This window comes from Alosa alosa, chromosome 17 (genome assembly GCF_017589495.1).
Source record: "Alosa alosa isolate M-15738 ecotype Scorff River chromosome 17, AALO_Geno_1.1, whole genome shotgun sequence".
Taxonomy (NCBI): Eukaryota; Metazoa; Chordata; class Actinopteri; order Clupeiformes; family Clupeidae; genus Alosa; species Alosa alosa.
Window position 1 is genome coordinate 30376818 of NC_063205.1, and position 15830 is coordinate 30392647.

Sequence of the window (15830 nt, forward strand, 5' to 3'; positions counted from 1 at the left end):
GGTCTCTTAATATGAGATGGACTATTGTGGGAGCTCAAAAGTTTTGTGTGTCCCAACACTCCATTTAATAGAAGAACCACTGGGTTGGGCCCCGCTGGATAGTGCTGTGTGTGTGTGTGTGTGTGTGTGTGTGTGTGTGTGTGTGTGTGTGTGTGTGTGTGTGTGTGTCTTTGTGTGGGTGTGTGTGTGTGTGGGTGTGTGACTTTGTGTGTGTGTGTGTGTGTGTGTGTGTGTGCTCTAACACTGAAGCATGGTTCTGGTTCTCTCCTCAGACACGGTGGCTATTGACCATAAGGACTCACGCTGGGTGGGCGCTTGGTGGATGGGCTTCATCCTCACCGGTGGCATCATGCTGCTCGCCGGCATCCCCTTCTGGTTCCTGCCCAAGTCTCTGCCCAAGCAGGGCCAGAAACAGAAGAAGACCAGCAATGGAGTGGCACTCGAGGAGCACGCCAACTTTGTGCCCCAGGAGGGTAATAAGGAGGCAGCCGCTGCCGCCAAAATGGAGACGCCTTTCTCCATGGCAGCAATGGCTAAAGGTAAGAGTCAGTGAGAGTGAAAGCACATCTCGTTTGTCTCCATGCCAGCAATGGCTAAAGGGAAATCAGTGAGAGTGAAAGCACATCTCTTTGTCTCCATGGCAGCAATGGCTAAAAGGTAAGAGTCAGTGAGAGTGAAAGCACATCGTGTTTGTCTCCATGGCAACACTGGCTAAAGGGAAGAGTCAGTGAGAGTGAAAGCACATCTCGTTTGTCTCCATGGCAACACTGGCTAAAGGTAAGAGTCAGTGAGAGTGAAAGCACATCTTGTTTGTCTCCATGGCAACACTGGCTAAAGGGAAGAGTCAGTGAGAGTGAAAGCACATCTTTTTGGTCTCCATGGCACCACTGGCTAAAGGGAAGAGTCAGTGAGAGTTCTTGTTTATCTGTTCGGGGAACCTACATACTTATGGGAGTCCTTCCTTGTTTCCTCACATGTTTTATGACACGTAGGGGCAAGGACATTTGATTTATTTTGCAGATGCTTTTGTATCCAAAGAATGTATACAGTCTATGATCCAAACAGATTACAAAATAAGGAATAACATTCAAACTACATTGTAAAGGAGACCTTAGTTAACAATTATAATAGAGCATATGACTACAATAAGAGAGCAGACGTTTAAGTGCTAGTCAAGATGTAGTCGAAGGAGATGGTGGTAGATAGAGAAAGTGGAAGAGTGGTAAAAGTTAAGTATTAATCCACAAAGAGGCAAAAAAGTAACGCATAGGCAAGCCGACCGTACGGCAGAGTACAAAGCTTATTCACGATGCCGGAGACAGGTTACTAACACACAAGCATCCTAGGCAAGCATGAGAGCAACAAGTCTGTCGTAGACAAAGTCTTACCGTTATTTATAGGACTAAACAGGGTATTCTTGGTGGATTACATAAAATGAAAGTAAAAAAGAACTGTCATGATAAAGAAAGTTAATTGTAAGAAGTGTGTGAATTACTCTGCTTGTCCCGCAGATTTCCTGCCCTCGCTGCGTAGGCTGTTCAGTAACTCTGTGTACAACCTCATCATTTGCACGTCCCTGGTGGCCGTCAACGGCTTCATCGGAATGATCACCTTCAAGCCCAAGTTTATGGAGCAGACGTACGGACAGTCCCCCTCAAAGGCCATCTTACTCATAGGTAAAGACACACACACACACACACACACACACACACACACACACACTAAGTCTCTCCACCAAAGAGCACTCATGACGTTAGGAGGAGGAGCCACCTGCTCTTTAGTCTAGTCTAGGGACTGTGTACAGAGGTGATTGCATAGCTTGTTAAACCCCACTTAAACATGATTAGATAAAAAAGAGCTTCAACTTTCGCACAAATTAGGTCAAATCCTTGGCATGGTTAGAGAAACATAATGCTGGTAGGGGACACATCGACAACCCCTCCACAAACACACACGGACGAACGGAAGGACAGACACACACACACACACACTTTGTCAGGTAAATAATGTCCTACCATATATTTATTCTACCTGTATACTTAGCACAGGTGATTTCACTATTTGGCCGTTTTACCTGGCTGTGAAGAAGTGCTAATTAGAAGCAACTTCATAAAGCTGCAGTTGGCAAGATTTTTTTGATCATATTCCCTGAAACCAATACTATGCTCCTACCACTGGTGCCTTAATGCAGGGGCTTACCTGGGCTTCAGCCCAGGGGCCTCAACCAATGAGGGGCCTCCTAATAATAATAATGATAATCAATAATATTAAACGGCCGTGTCCGTATTTGCGGCGTCAGTCATAGCCTACTCTGGAGCTAGCCTAATAGGCCTTTATCACGGCAGCCCACGGGCAGCTGAAGCAGGGCTGTTCAATTTCCTGTTGGCAGGCAAACCACAGGTGTTCCTAAAAACATTAACGAGGCCTCTGGTTGAAGTAACTGTGGCCGAATCTGACTCTTAATTAGAAACACCTGTGCTCACACAGGAACAGGGCTGTTCACTTCCTACTTCGGCTGCCGTGATAAAGGCCTATTGAGCACATCGCACTGCTCTACAATGACATCCATGCAGAGGCCCCCTTTGTCTTCTCTTCTAAAGTGTAACAAAATGTAACAAAACTTAATGAATTCCAACGGGTGTGTAGAGGAGCTAGAGGAGACTGACTGACTGACAGACAGACAAACTTACAAACTCTGGAGATAACTGCTAGGATTGAAGCAACATAAACGAATGACGTGGATTCCTGTAACTGTCCATGAAAACCGCAGGTAAATATCGTAGCAAATAGCCTGGCAATGAAAGGGCTTTAAAAGCATGTATTTTGTTTATTAGTGATCAGCATCTCCGTTCACCAAAAGCTAAGTTTGTGCTAACCCATTCGCACAAATAATAGCCTATGTTATGTTTTCTCCATTGTTAACGTGAGATATGTCTCCATGTAGGGTAGTATAGTAATGCATAGGGTAGCCAATGTTCACGTCACATGAGCCAGCTGCTTGTTCTGTAGGCTAAAAGTATTTATGTCCCTCCCAAGCTGCGTTAAAATGGTGTGTTAAGTGGACAGAATTTCAAAGAACCTCCTGGGGAACACCCCAACACGACAAACACATGCACTTTTGAAAAGCTTGAAACGTCCATGGAGCCTAACGCATCTTTTAACTTAGCCAGCCAGTGTTGTAAGAGTTCAACGCTTGTTTTCGTGCAGTAGGCTAGCCTTTTTGAAAAGCGATGTCAGGGGTAGGCTGACGTGATTAAGGAGGGCTTTCTGTTGCTGTTTATGTAAAGGTTTTACATAGGCTCAATAATGATCGGCTACACTGCATGTTATAGGCTATATTAACCAAAAGCGCACGTTATGTAAGGCGGGTCAGATCGCGGGCCGGGTATCATTTAATCATGATTATTTTTTGCTGTTTGGGGGCTTAAAATATATAGCCCAGGGGCCTCAGGCGGTATTAAGGCGACACTGGCTCCTACAGAACAACATAAATCAGCCAGTTTTAGAAAAAAAACCTGCACTTCTACCTCCACCACAATACGCGGAGTTTGTGGGGGGGCAGGGGGAGCACGGCCTCCCCTGGTGGAAACGGGTAATTTTATTGTTTAAAAAAATAGTGAAATACGTCTGGCATGACCAGATATTTTTAAAATAATTTAAATAACACAACAATAATATAAGGAACAGGCTGCGGTTGATGATGGGAGCAGCCAGGTTTTCTTCTCTTGTGATCCTTCACATCGAAAGCGACATTACTTACTTTACCTTTGTAGAATCGAATTTGAGTTTTCAATGACTCGTTCTCTTTAAGCTAAGCGTAATGAACCGATGCATCTTGTTATTTAAAACTCCACTCTGCTAGGTGGCTATACTATATAGTTCGTTTTTAATAGCAAACAGAAATGGCAACAGGTCATTATATTCTTTAATTGACAAAGTATGATTGTACAAAATATTCAATCAATGTGGTGCAAATGAGGCTAGAGGCGGTGGATTCATTTATCAAAAGTGAGCAGCAACCAGACTCTATATGGGCGCCCCAAATGTTTTCAACTGCTATAGGCGACACCCCTGTCTATTGAGTTTCAAGATAGCCTTGCTGCATTGGATTTCATAAGGATGAATTGTTAAATTGTTACAATGTAATTATATATATCTTTATTTAGCATATTTGTTTTCTCCTTATACAGTATGTGCTCATGCTGTGTTCCCCAAGTGGTAGGCCAGGTCTCAGCTGCTACAATTAGTTTTTTTGTCTGGCTCGAATGTCAAACTCCGCCTATGTCTAGAGCCTGTTATTTGTTTTGCAAAAATCCACAGCAAAGATTGTAAAGGCGGAGCAAGATACTTCATCGTAGTTCATGTCTATGGGCGCGAAATGGGGATCGAATCCTGTCTGCATAAAGAGGCGTGTCGATGACGTATTGACGAGCGTACGTTGCAACCGGCCAACAGCAGCTGCATAAATAACCGGCGCACACCTGATATAAGGTCAATTTTCTCCCCACTGGAATGCTCAAAAATGCTAAAAATGTACCTGAAATGTTCAGAAGGATTTGAGGATCATGAAAACGTGCCCGAAATTCACATTCCTAACTCTATAGAACCAAGACCTTAGCATATGTGGTGAAATTCTGAGCTATGCCCATAGACTTCAATGGAGCAGTCGCTGCCTCTGCTCTGCATAAAGGGGATTTTGACCCCCCGCATGATCCGGTTCCCGGAAGTGGCTCCTGATGAAATATCTTGCTCCGCCTTAACAATCTTTGTCCACAGCTCCCGGTACTTCTGGTCCAATCAGAGCAGGGCTGTGTGAGATCTGACTGTCAATCACAGTCTGGTGCAGTCTAGTGCGCACTGACGAGCACAAACTTGATGAGAGGGTGCTCGGTGGTAGTGGGGGAGGGGCATGAGAGTTGTAAACATTCAAAATTTTGTCCCATCAATCTGTCAGACTTTCTAACTGCAGCTTTAAATGAGTGGATGCAACAAATATGTGGTTGTACTCTTACTTTAGTTTCCCATGTCTCCTTGTTGTACCAGAGACTTTCTAATGAGCACTCAAAGAATCCTACATGTATATCCCGCCCCTTCCTGTATGCCTCTTAATTCACTTGAGTAGGAAAATAGCTGCCCGATAACTGCCCGAAGAGCAAGATGGGGGCATACAGGAATGGTGGAAGACCCCTTTAAGGACTTTGGTTGTGAATCTCCCCGACTTTATGAATCAATCCCTGCTGGTTTGCTGTGCTTTCCCTCCCTGCCAGGCATGTTTAATCTACCTGCGGTGGCTCTGGGCATCATCACGGGCGGCTTCATCATGAAGCGCTTCAAACTGACCGTGATCGGCGCAGCACGGATCTCGCTCACCGCCTCGTTCGTGTCCTTCTGCCTGATGCTGTCACAGTACTTCATGCAGTGTGACAATTCTCAGGTTGCAGGGCTGACTATCAACTACCAGGGGTCAGTATGTGTGTGTGTGTGTCTGCATGTCTGTGTGTGTGTGTGTTTGCATGTCTGTATATGTGTGTGTGTGTTTCTGCTGCTATCACATGGTCTCATTGGTATGGTTATGGTGATAGTTATGGCTCTGTGCTTGTGCTAACTCTAGTCTGTCTCCCTGTCCCAGTCTTCCAGAGCTGTCTTATGAGCAGAGCTCGCTGCTCTCCCAGTGTAACCGCGGCTGCTCCTGCTCCATAAAGCACTGGGACCCAGTGTGTGCCCACAACGGCATCACCTACGCCAGCCCGTGCTTGGCAGGGTGCCAGACGTCCACCGGACTCGGAAAGGAGATGGTGAGTACTCACACACTCACACATGCACACACACACACACACGCCAATAGTATTGAGACACATACTGCATTGCGTATATCTGAGGTGGCAAAAAGCCAACATACTGTAGATTACTGTAGACTGTAGATACAAATATTGTTACAAACCCACATACAGTAGGCAGTCAAACAAAACCAAACTCTCTCACACACACACACACACACACACACACACACACACAGAGTGAGAGAGAGATAGACACACTTACACAAAGCCCCAAACACACGTGCACACACACATACACACACACACACACAGAGTGAGAGAGAGACAGAGACAGACACACTTACACAAAGCCCCAAACACATGTGCACGCACACACACACACCTCTATCAACGTCTGACAGCCTTAAGCACCCTCTAGCTGTCTCTGTTGTTTTGTGTGTTGGTGATTAACGCCGTTGAGTCTTTGAGCCCATTCCCCTCACCTTCACTCACTGCCTCCATTCTCACACACACACAGCCTACCACACCTCCCTGCAGTTGCATTTCTATAGGAATGTTTGAAGGTGTTTCATCCATGGTTGTTTACTCTCCTCTAGATCTTCCACAACTGCTCGTGTGTGTTAGAGGTGGCAATGCCCCCTGCCAACATGTCCGCCACCCTGGGTCAGTGCCCGCGCAAGAGCGACTGCGACACCATGTTCAAGTGGTACATGGGTGTGTCGGTGGTGGGTGCGTTTGTGTCTGCCTGTGGAGCCACACCTGGCTACATTGTCCTGCTCAGGTAAGGGGGTGTGTGTGTGTGTGTGTCTTGGGGGTCGAGGGAGTCACTCCCTGACACAAGCTTATCTGCTTTCATGATCAAAATAGCCATAATTAGCGCCATCAACCTGCTGAACTCTAAACCGATGAATGACTTACGTAAGTGTAGCTAACTACTGTAATTCAGCACAAAATAGCCTTTCCCATTACAATGAATCATTATTTCCCTTAATTGTTTCTAAATTAACCATCTGTACCCGTCTAGTTACATTATCCCGGTAAAGGTTGAAGGTATTACATCTCTAACATGCCATTAACTGTGATGACTTGATCATGAAAGCAGGCAAGCCCATTAAAGGATTTGTCACATAAATTTTGGTCTGCATTTATCCCAATCTGTGAATTAGTGAAAGACACTCAGCACACAGTGAACACACAGTGAGGTGAAGCACACACTAATCCCGGCGCAGTGAGCTGCCTGCAACAACAGCGGCTCTGGGGAGCAGTGAGGGGTTAGGTGCCTTGCTCAAGGGCACTTCAGCCGTGCCTACTGGTCGGGGTTCGAACCGACAACCCTCCGGTTACAAGTTTGAAGCGTTAACCAGTAGGCCACGGCTGCCCCCTACTGACAATACGAACAAGAGCGAAAACAATCGGTTCTACCTAGCTCGAGTTGCTGCAGCCAACTATGGAGGCATGTTTATAAACTCTGTAACGATAAATGACAAAAATTCAGTACGTAATAACCATTATTACTATGTGCATCTCTCCCTTATAAGACGATTTGATGCGTATCTAGATGCATAAGCTACGATACAATTCAGAAACAATACATTTAAATAGAGAATGATTCGGTGCGATTTGATAACATGAGATACAATCTAATAAATGCGATGTAGTTCTTAACATTTGTTTAATTTCACATTTTACTTTCCATTTTATACTGTAGTTTCCAATTATATACATAATTATCAAATGGGTAGGTTATTAAAGACTGGGGAGTGATTTTTGTTAATAGGGCATGATAAAAAATACAATTGCATCATTGGGTTTATAATTTCTCCAAAAACACACATAATACCCTATTGTCTAATAATATTGATTGAATATGACTCTGTGTTCCAGATCCATAGCTCCTGATCTGAAGTCGCTGGCTCTAGGGATGCAGACGCTGATAGTCAGGACCCTTGGTAAGGGCTTAAGGGCTGTGGACCAGCACTGTCAAATGTGTCATGAAAGAATAAGGACTATGACTACAGTGTTGTACTGGAGTTAAAGTAGAGCACAGAGTACATTAGTTTACCTCCTGTCCCCAAGTATATGTTGCACACACACACACACACACACACACACACACACACACACATATATATATATATATATATATATATATATATATATATATATATATATATATATAAATAAAATATGTAAATGTACTTTACATCAAACATTGTGACATTATGATGCTATCAGATGTATCTGTGATGTTAAGATATGGCAGATTAGGGCTGCAACCAATGATTAATTGATTTATTAATTAATTACAACTAATTAACATTGTGCGTCTGTGTTCCTGTGTTGTGACATTGTGCGTCTATGTTGTGACATTCTGCGCCTGTGTTGTGCCTTTGCAGGTGGTATCCCCCCACCCATCTACTTTGGAGCGCTCATCGACCAGACGTGTCTGAAGTGGGGAGTGAAGAGGTGTGGGGGTCAGGGGGCCTGCAGAATCTACGACACAGATGCCTTTAGGTGAAATGAGACCGATGGATCCACTGTCCTACGCTCTCTAACCGTTTCTGTGTCCTACGTTCTCTAACCGTTTCTGTGTTCTATGTTCTCTAACCGTTTCTGTGTTCTACGTTCTCTAACCGTTTCTGTGTTATACATTCTCTAACCGTTTATGTGTTCATTTCCCTCTGTGCCTTGTGCCTCATCCACTCACCATGTAACCCTCTCTCTCTCTTCCTCTCTCTCTTCCTCTCTCTCTTCCTCTCTCTCTCCCTCTCGCCCTCTCTCTCGCCCTCTCTCTCTCCCCTCTCCCTCCTCCCTCCCCCTCTCTCTCCCTCTCTCTCTCTCTCCTCTCCCTCTCTCTCTCTCTCTCTCTCTCTCTCTCTCTCTCTCTCTCTCTCTCTCTCTCTCTCTCTCTCTCTCTCTCTCTCTCTGCTGTGCCCTGTAGGTCTCGTTTCCTGGGCCTGATCTACGGGCTGTACGCTCTGTCCTACCTGCTGTGGGCCGTGCTCTACCGCACCCTGGTGAAGCAGCAGCGGAAGCTGGCATTGAGGGCCCTGGCCAACGGGCAGGGCCAGGGGCAGGGTGCCAATGGGTTGCCCAAGGACAGCTGTCCCGACGGGGACCAGAGCAAAGAGGAGCTGAAGAGTGAGACCTCCATCTGAGAGGCTCAGAGGAAAGACTGGTACTTAAAGGTGTAGCGTGTTAGTTTTATATTATCAAAAACAAAACTGTTGACGAGTGGACCATGAGAGGGACACTTTCCTGCATCATGTTTGTCAACTATACATTTCTGACAGAAATATGTACAGTATTGCATCATACTGCCAAGTAGGCTACTCAGTCTGTCTGGTTAAAGACTGGTTAATTTCCATGGTTACATACCTTTGCTGTTGCTGTTGCTGTTGAAGGTCAGCTGCAATGTCAGAGGTGGACATCCCAGCTTCAAAAAAGTAAAAGTTCTACCACGTATTGCTTCTACCAGTGCACTTAACACTCAACAGGTGATATAATGGACTAGCTGACGAAGAGAAAGCTGGGTTTACATGAAACGTTTTCATGCACATAGTGCACTCATTTGACTAATTGAGATTTACTGAAATGAGTGCACAATCCAAAAATGAGGGCACCATTTAGTAAAACGAGCCCAACAATTTAGTAAAACGAGCGCATGTTCTCTTGATATACAAAGCCAATCGCGCCATGACACTTTCCAGGCCCCATAAGGTATATTACTGTATGTGCAGCAGACTATCAGGAGGAGGGCATAGGGACCTTCTACAAAGTGCAACACCCTGTTGTGCTGCTGCTGCTTGTTTCTGTGAATAAAATGTGGGGAAATAATTCAAATGAGCACACTATTTATTAATTAAAACAAGAACTCGATTTTGTAAAATGTGCACACGATTTTGTAAAATGAGCGCATGATTTAGTGAAATGAGCACATCATTTAGTAAAATGAATGTGAATTTTCTATACTCTTCTTTCTATATAAAAAAATCTCGTAATCACACGTCCCAGGCTCTGAGCATTCTGATACCGTAGCTGATCAGAACGCCTCGATTATGAGAATGTCTCAATCAAATCAAATCAAATCAAATGGTGCTTTATTGGCATGAATGAGTAAAGTCACTGTTGCCAAAGCTACAGTGCCAAAGCAAAGTTTTTTTATTTCTTCCTTCCAGAATTTAGTATAATGCATCTGATTTGTGTTGTCAATTTCTTTCAGTATAGATTTTGTCATGTGACTTAGGTTGTTTGTTATTTTTGTTTGCAATTTGGAATAAGGGGTCACACTTCTGGGTAAGGGACTTGTGCTTGAAAGCCTTATGGTGGTATGTGCCAGCATTGCTTTTTGCCAGATGTAACCAAAATTTGGAGGCCCTTTTGTCGATGTCGATAAGTAAAGGGAACCTCACCAACTCAGAGCGGCAGGCCAAGTTGGATGATGTTCTATGTACACCCAAGACATCTTTACAGATTTGTAGGTGCAGTAACTCAGTTGGGCCCTTATCCCACTTTTTATAATCAAGCCCGTACAGGGGTCCCCAAATCTCACTGCCATACAGAGCAATAGGCTTGATAATGGAGTCCATAATCTTGAGCCAGAATTTAGTTGGTGGATTGAATTTATTAAGCTGTTTTTTAATTAAGAAATATGTCCTTCGTGCTTTGTCAGCCAGGTTTTTTGATGCCAGATTAAACCTTCCTGATGACGTTATTGTAAGTCCTAAATAGTTATAATGTGATACTTGCTTTATGGCAGTTTCCCCAATTTTAAAATTGGTTTCTTTTCCTGATTTTTTTTTTTTTTGAAAAACTATTATTTTTGTTTTGTCAGTATTAATAGGTAATGCCCAATTTTTGCTATATGTTTCGAGAATATCAAGGCTTTCTTGTAGACCTATTCTTGTTTTCAGTATATTACAGAAAATGTTACCAAGAATACTCGTGACACAGATCCCACGATAGTTATTTGGGTTCATTTTATCACCATTTTTATATACTGGGGTTATCAATCCTTGGTTCCATACCCTAGGATAATATCCTGTTCTCCATAACCAGGTTGAACAGTTTGAGGATTGCTTCTCTTGTCAGTGGAGTACTATGCTTAAAGCAACACCAAAGAACTTTTCCTCTGTCAAACGCACTATTTGTTTATCCAGCACCGGCTTTGCAAATAACAATGTCCACAGACAAGGTAGAATATGTTGCATGATTTTATGAAAGTACGATGTATTGCGACTTCAGATGCAAGTCAAATTTGTAGTTTCTTATGTCTCATTCCATCGAACTACAGATCCGCTACCCAATCTGGCAAACTTACATAGTGCGGTTATAGCTGATAGAGGGCCGCGAAGCGAATGCAGAAGTGCCGTTCACCCTGTTTACGAGTTGATGAACCACTGAAACGATTTTGGAAACATTATTTTGAGGTGCAAAAAACTCTTTGGTGTTGCTTTAAGCATTTCTGAGGAGATTACATCAATCCCACAAGCTTTACCATTTTTAAGTGATTTAATTTTATAATTTAATTTAGCATAAAACAGTGGATGGAAACGCACACAGATCGTGCATGTCCTTGTGCTGAAATTTCATGAAAGTCCATACAACCTTTGAATGAGCTGCAAAGGGAAACCCAAATACTGTGTGAGAGGACTTCTACTGTCCGAAGCCGGGATGTCCACCTACATTTGCCCCTACAGAACATATGAGTAGGGTGTAGTGGTACGCTGAAATAAGGGAAGATGTGTTATGTGTGTGTGATTTTCTGAATACAGTCTGAATGCTGCTATGACTGTGTTGGCAGAGTTAAAAATGTTTGTAATTACATTTGTAAAATGACCACTGTTTTATACAACAGAACTGGACTGGACACGTAGGATAGGTTTTTAACGCTGATGTGTATACTTACTGTAATTCCTCAATTCTATAATTGTATTACTAATATATTTTTCTATCATCTATAACAACATTGGTAGCATAGTGTTTACGTGTTGAGTTTTATATGACACAAATGTCTATGATTGAGGTGAGATGTTAATGTTGAAGCTGGAAAGTGTAATGATAACAACTCACCACTTGGAGGAGCTGTTCACAAGCACATTGCCTCCCCAACCTATGCTTGTGGATGTTGTGTGGAACTATGAGATAATACTTTGAATGCATTAGAACATTGTGTGATTTACTGTAAACCGATCCTGAATGAAAATGTGAATAAAGTAAATTAAGAAACAAGACTTTAGAAGGAAACCTTCTCCTCCAAATGGGATGACTGCTAAGAACGGATGATATTGAACAGTACAAATGGGCTGACTGCTAAGAATGGATGATATTGAACAGGACTTGGCCAGTTGTTTTGCGTTCACTTTTGAGGATCTGTACAGAAACACCTGTGGAGGACCGGTCCTCAGACTACGTCCCCACTCGGTCTCAACGCGGAGACTATGGGGCTGGGGAATTTGGCCCAGAAGGATCAGTCACCTTTGCCTCGAAATCCGGACGTTGTCAGCCATGAAAGCATCCTCATCCCCATTTATGTGGAAAAAATGTTAGCTTAAAGATTATATATATATATATATATATATATAATAAATACTGAGAGTCTGAAATAAGGTTTTGTCTTCCTCGTTAGTATATTAATCTCTGGGCAGAGAGGTTTCACAAATATCAGGCAATCAGGATATAGAGACAAAGTCTGCACCAAAGAGACAATCAGTTGTTTCTTACACACACATTTATACCTCGTACGGTATCATAATCTTATTGTATCATTACACCTCTGCACATACACGACTTGGTCAATACAATGAGTTAATTAAGAACCAAGGACATTAAGAACATTTCTATCGTCATACAACATGATTTGCCATCTGAACATCAGTTAGCGCAACAGAAGTATCAAATAATAAGAACTCTAAGAACTAGGATAGTTTTCAACTGAGATTTCCAAGAATGAATTCACACTGCTATAAAAGTATCAGTTATATGGAACACTACGAACTAGGTTAAGCTTTAACAGAAGAGTCTACTCTATTCAAAAGTGTAAGATCTTACAGAAACACAAGTATCAAATCAAAACAACACAAGGTTAAAGTCCATCTTTGTCATTTTCCCCTCACAACAACAACTTGTGGTTTCTGCTACACATACTGTACAACTCTCGTCTCAGTAAAGCAAAATAAGCATCCCATTCCCTCCACACAATGAGGGTGAACATTAACATAGGAGTTCACAAATGAGTTTTTGCTTACATGCAATATGTTTTTTTTTTCATTATTAAAACAAGCAATCAACCCCCGTGAGCTGATGTGGGGTTTTTCCTTTGTGTGCGCGGGGCAGGAATGTGGAAGTTATTAACTTCTAATCCTTACACTGCCTGCATAGTGGCAAAGTTGCTTGAGTTCTCCACCGCAGACTCCATAACCCCCTAGAGCTGCCCTTTTCCCAGACCAGGTTAACCTACTTGTAGCAGCTCAAGAGATGCTTTCTAAAGTTACTCTACCTTCAGTAGCTGCAGTATTACTGCCCATATGACTGCTGTAACTATGACTACAGTATTACTGCCCATATGACTGCTGTAACTATGACTACAGCCAATATGACTGCTGTAACAGTATTACTGCCCATATGACTGCTGTAACTATGACTACAGTATTACTGCCCATATGACTGCTGTAACTATGACTACAGTATTACTGTCCATATAACTGCTGTAACTATGACTACAGCCCATATGACTGTTGTAACTATGACTACAGTATTGCTGCCCATATGACGGCTGTAACTATGACCACAGCCCATATGACTGTTGTAACTATGACTACAGTATTGCTGCCCATATGACTGCTGTAACACCATCATTTCCTTTCTATCTCCATATCTATCTATATACAGTATATATCGCACACCTTCCTCATCTTCCTCCTCATCTTCCTCCTCCACCCATGCAAAGCAACGTAAAGTTCAATACAGATACACGTTTTAGTTAGTGTCAAAATCCAGTGTATGATTCTTACCTAGTTGGCCACTTGCTCTAACAGCTGCAGTTGAAAAATTCACCTTGGCAGACAAAACTCGTATTATTAATAATATTACTAATAATAATATTGAAAACAGTTTTACTATCTCTGTGGGTTATATCGTAATTAAAAGTCTCTGTTTTGTTATCACTCTGCCGGTAGTAGTGTAGAAGACTGCATCATCTAAAACTCTTTGTTTTGTTGAGTGCATATTTCCTACTAAAGCTCTTTGTCTCGGACATGAGAGCTGTTTCCAGATCGGCTCTTGGCTCTGACACCAAATGTGTCAGCACCCTACACACACACACACACACACACACACACAAAAACACACGCATATACACACCGCATGCAACAGCTATGCCAAATACTATGTCCTCCAGGCAACCAGCTCTGCCAGAATGTGTGTGTTTAAATTTATGTGTGTGCACCTGTGTGTGTGTGTGGGGGGGGTATGTGGGTATGTAGGTGCATGTGTGGGTGTGGGTGCACCTGTGTGTGTGTGTGTGTAGAATGTGCATGTGAGAGAGCAGCAACAGTGAGAGCACCAGAACAATAGGGGCTCAGTGTTCCCTGGGTCAGTTTTGTAACCAGCTACGGAGGCAGAGGTGGACGCAGAGTGGACCGAAACACAAACCTAGACTCTGAAGAGCAGGAGGTGTGTATGTATGTGCAGTCTCTCTCTCTCTCTCTCTGTATGTCTGTGCAGTCTCTCTCTCTCTCTCTCTGTATGTCTGTGCAGTCTCTCTGTGTGTGTGTGTGTGTGTGTGTGTGTGTGTGTGCATGTGTGTGTGCGTGTGTGTGTGTCACATACCAGCTGATCACTCTTTAGTCACACTTTGAAGGGCTCTCTATTCTGCACACAAATGCATTCAACATCAATAATGCAATTAGACGGTCAGTTTTTTCTTCAGACTTGATACTGCAAAGAGCTTAGCCAGTGTGTCCCACTGTGATGTGGCCCAGAAGGGTTAGATCAGGGAGAAAACACACACACACACACAAAACCCATATGAAACGTGTCTCCTGGTCCCTATCGGCTATCCCTCCTGTCCTGCTACATGCACCACACACACACACACACACCTTCAGAGCCCTCCTCTGAAAGAGGTCTGTCTCAGCATTGGCCTCCTTCTCTGAGTTGGCATGCGGCTGGAATAGAAATGTGTTGCAGCCTTTTGTGTGTGTGGATGTGTATTTCTGTGTGTTTGTGTGTGTGTGTGTTTGTGTGTGTGTGTGTGTGTGTGTTTTGTGTGTGTATTTGTGTGTGCATCAGCCTTTTGTTTGGCCTCCAGTTCTCAGCAGTACCCTGGTGCACTCTGCTTACAATAGAGAGAGAGATAGACAGACAGAGAGAGAGAGAAAGAGGGATATACAGACAGAGAGAGAGAGAGAGAGAGAGCACAGCAGAGTGATGAGTATACTACAGTTGAGCAGAGGATGAGAGTACAGCCTCCATATCCTAGATAGGACAGAGGGAGGACAGGTTGAGTATACTACAGCCTCCATATCCTAGATAGGACAGAGGGAGTACAGGTTGAGTATACTACAGCCTCCATATCCTAGATACTGTAGGACAGAGGGATAAAGAGCACAGAGTGAGTATACTACAGTACAGCCTCCATATTCCAGGCAAGACGAGACAGGACAGGACAGGACAGGGCAGGGCAGAAGGTCACTAGTTTGGTCCCGGCTCCTCCTGACCTTGAGCCCCCAAATGCTGCCGATATGTAGTGTGGCACCTCACAGCCCTTCGCCATCCTTGTGTGTGTGTGTGTGTGTGTGTGTGCGTGTGTGTGTGTGTGTACAGTATGTGTGCGTCTGTGTGTGTTTGTATGTGTGTATCTGTGAACAGGTGAATGTATGAAGCATCCACCTGTAAAGCACTTTGCTCAGAAAGCAGAAAAGCGCAATCCAGATGTAGTCCATTTGCCATTCTCCTCTTAAAGGAGAATTCTGGTGTGATATTGACCTAAAATGTGTTGAAACATGATACCGATTGTGAACTTTTGTCTCATAGCTCATCTCGGCTTGT

At 43.4% G+C, this 15830-nt stretch overlaps 1 protein-coding gene across 2 annotated transcripts in view; it reads left to right on the top strand.

The window, feature by feature from the left end:
* The window catches only part of slco1d1 (solute carrier organic anion transporter family, member 1D1), a 45176-nt gene extending 35313 nt beyond the window's left edge, over positions 1-9863 (top strand). For both annotated transcript variants that reach the window (XM_048268319.1, XM_048268320.1), the window contains 8 exons: positions 273-539; positions 1512-1676; positions 5268-5463; positions 5630-5795; positions 6377-6561; positions 7665-7729; positions 8177-8294; positions 8722-9863. In XM_048268319.1, coding sequence (XP_048124276.1) covers positions 273-539; positions 1512-1676; positions 5268-5463; positions 5630-5795; positions 6377-6561; positions 7665-7729; positions 8177-8294; positions 8722-8938 — 1379 coding nt within the window. In that variant the 3' untranslated portion in view covers positions 8939-9863. The remainder of the gene's footprint in view (positions 1-272; positions 540-1511; positions 1677-5267; positions 5464-5629; positions 5796-6376; positions 6562-7664; positions 7730-8176; positions 8295-8721) is intronic.
* The last annotated feature ends 5967 nt before the right edge of the window (positions 9864-15830 follow it).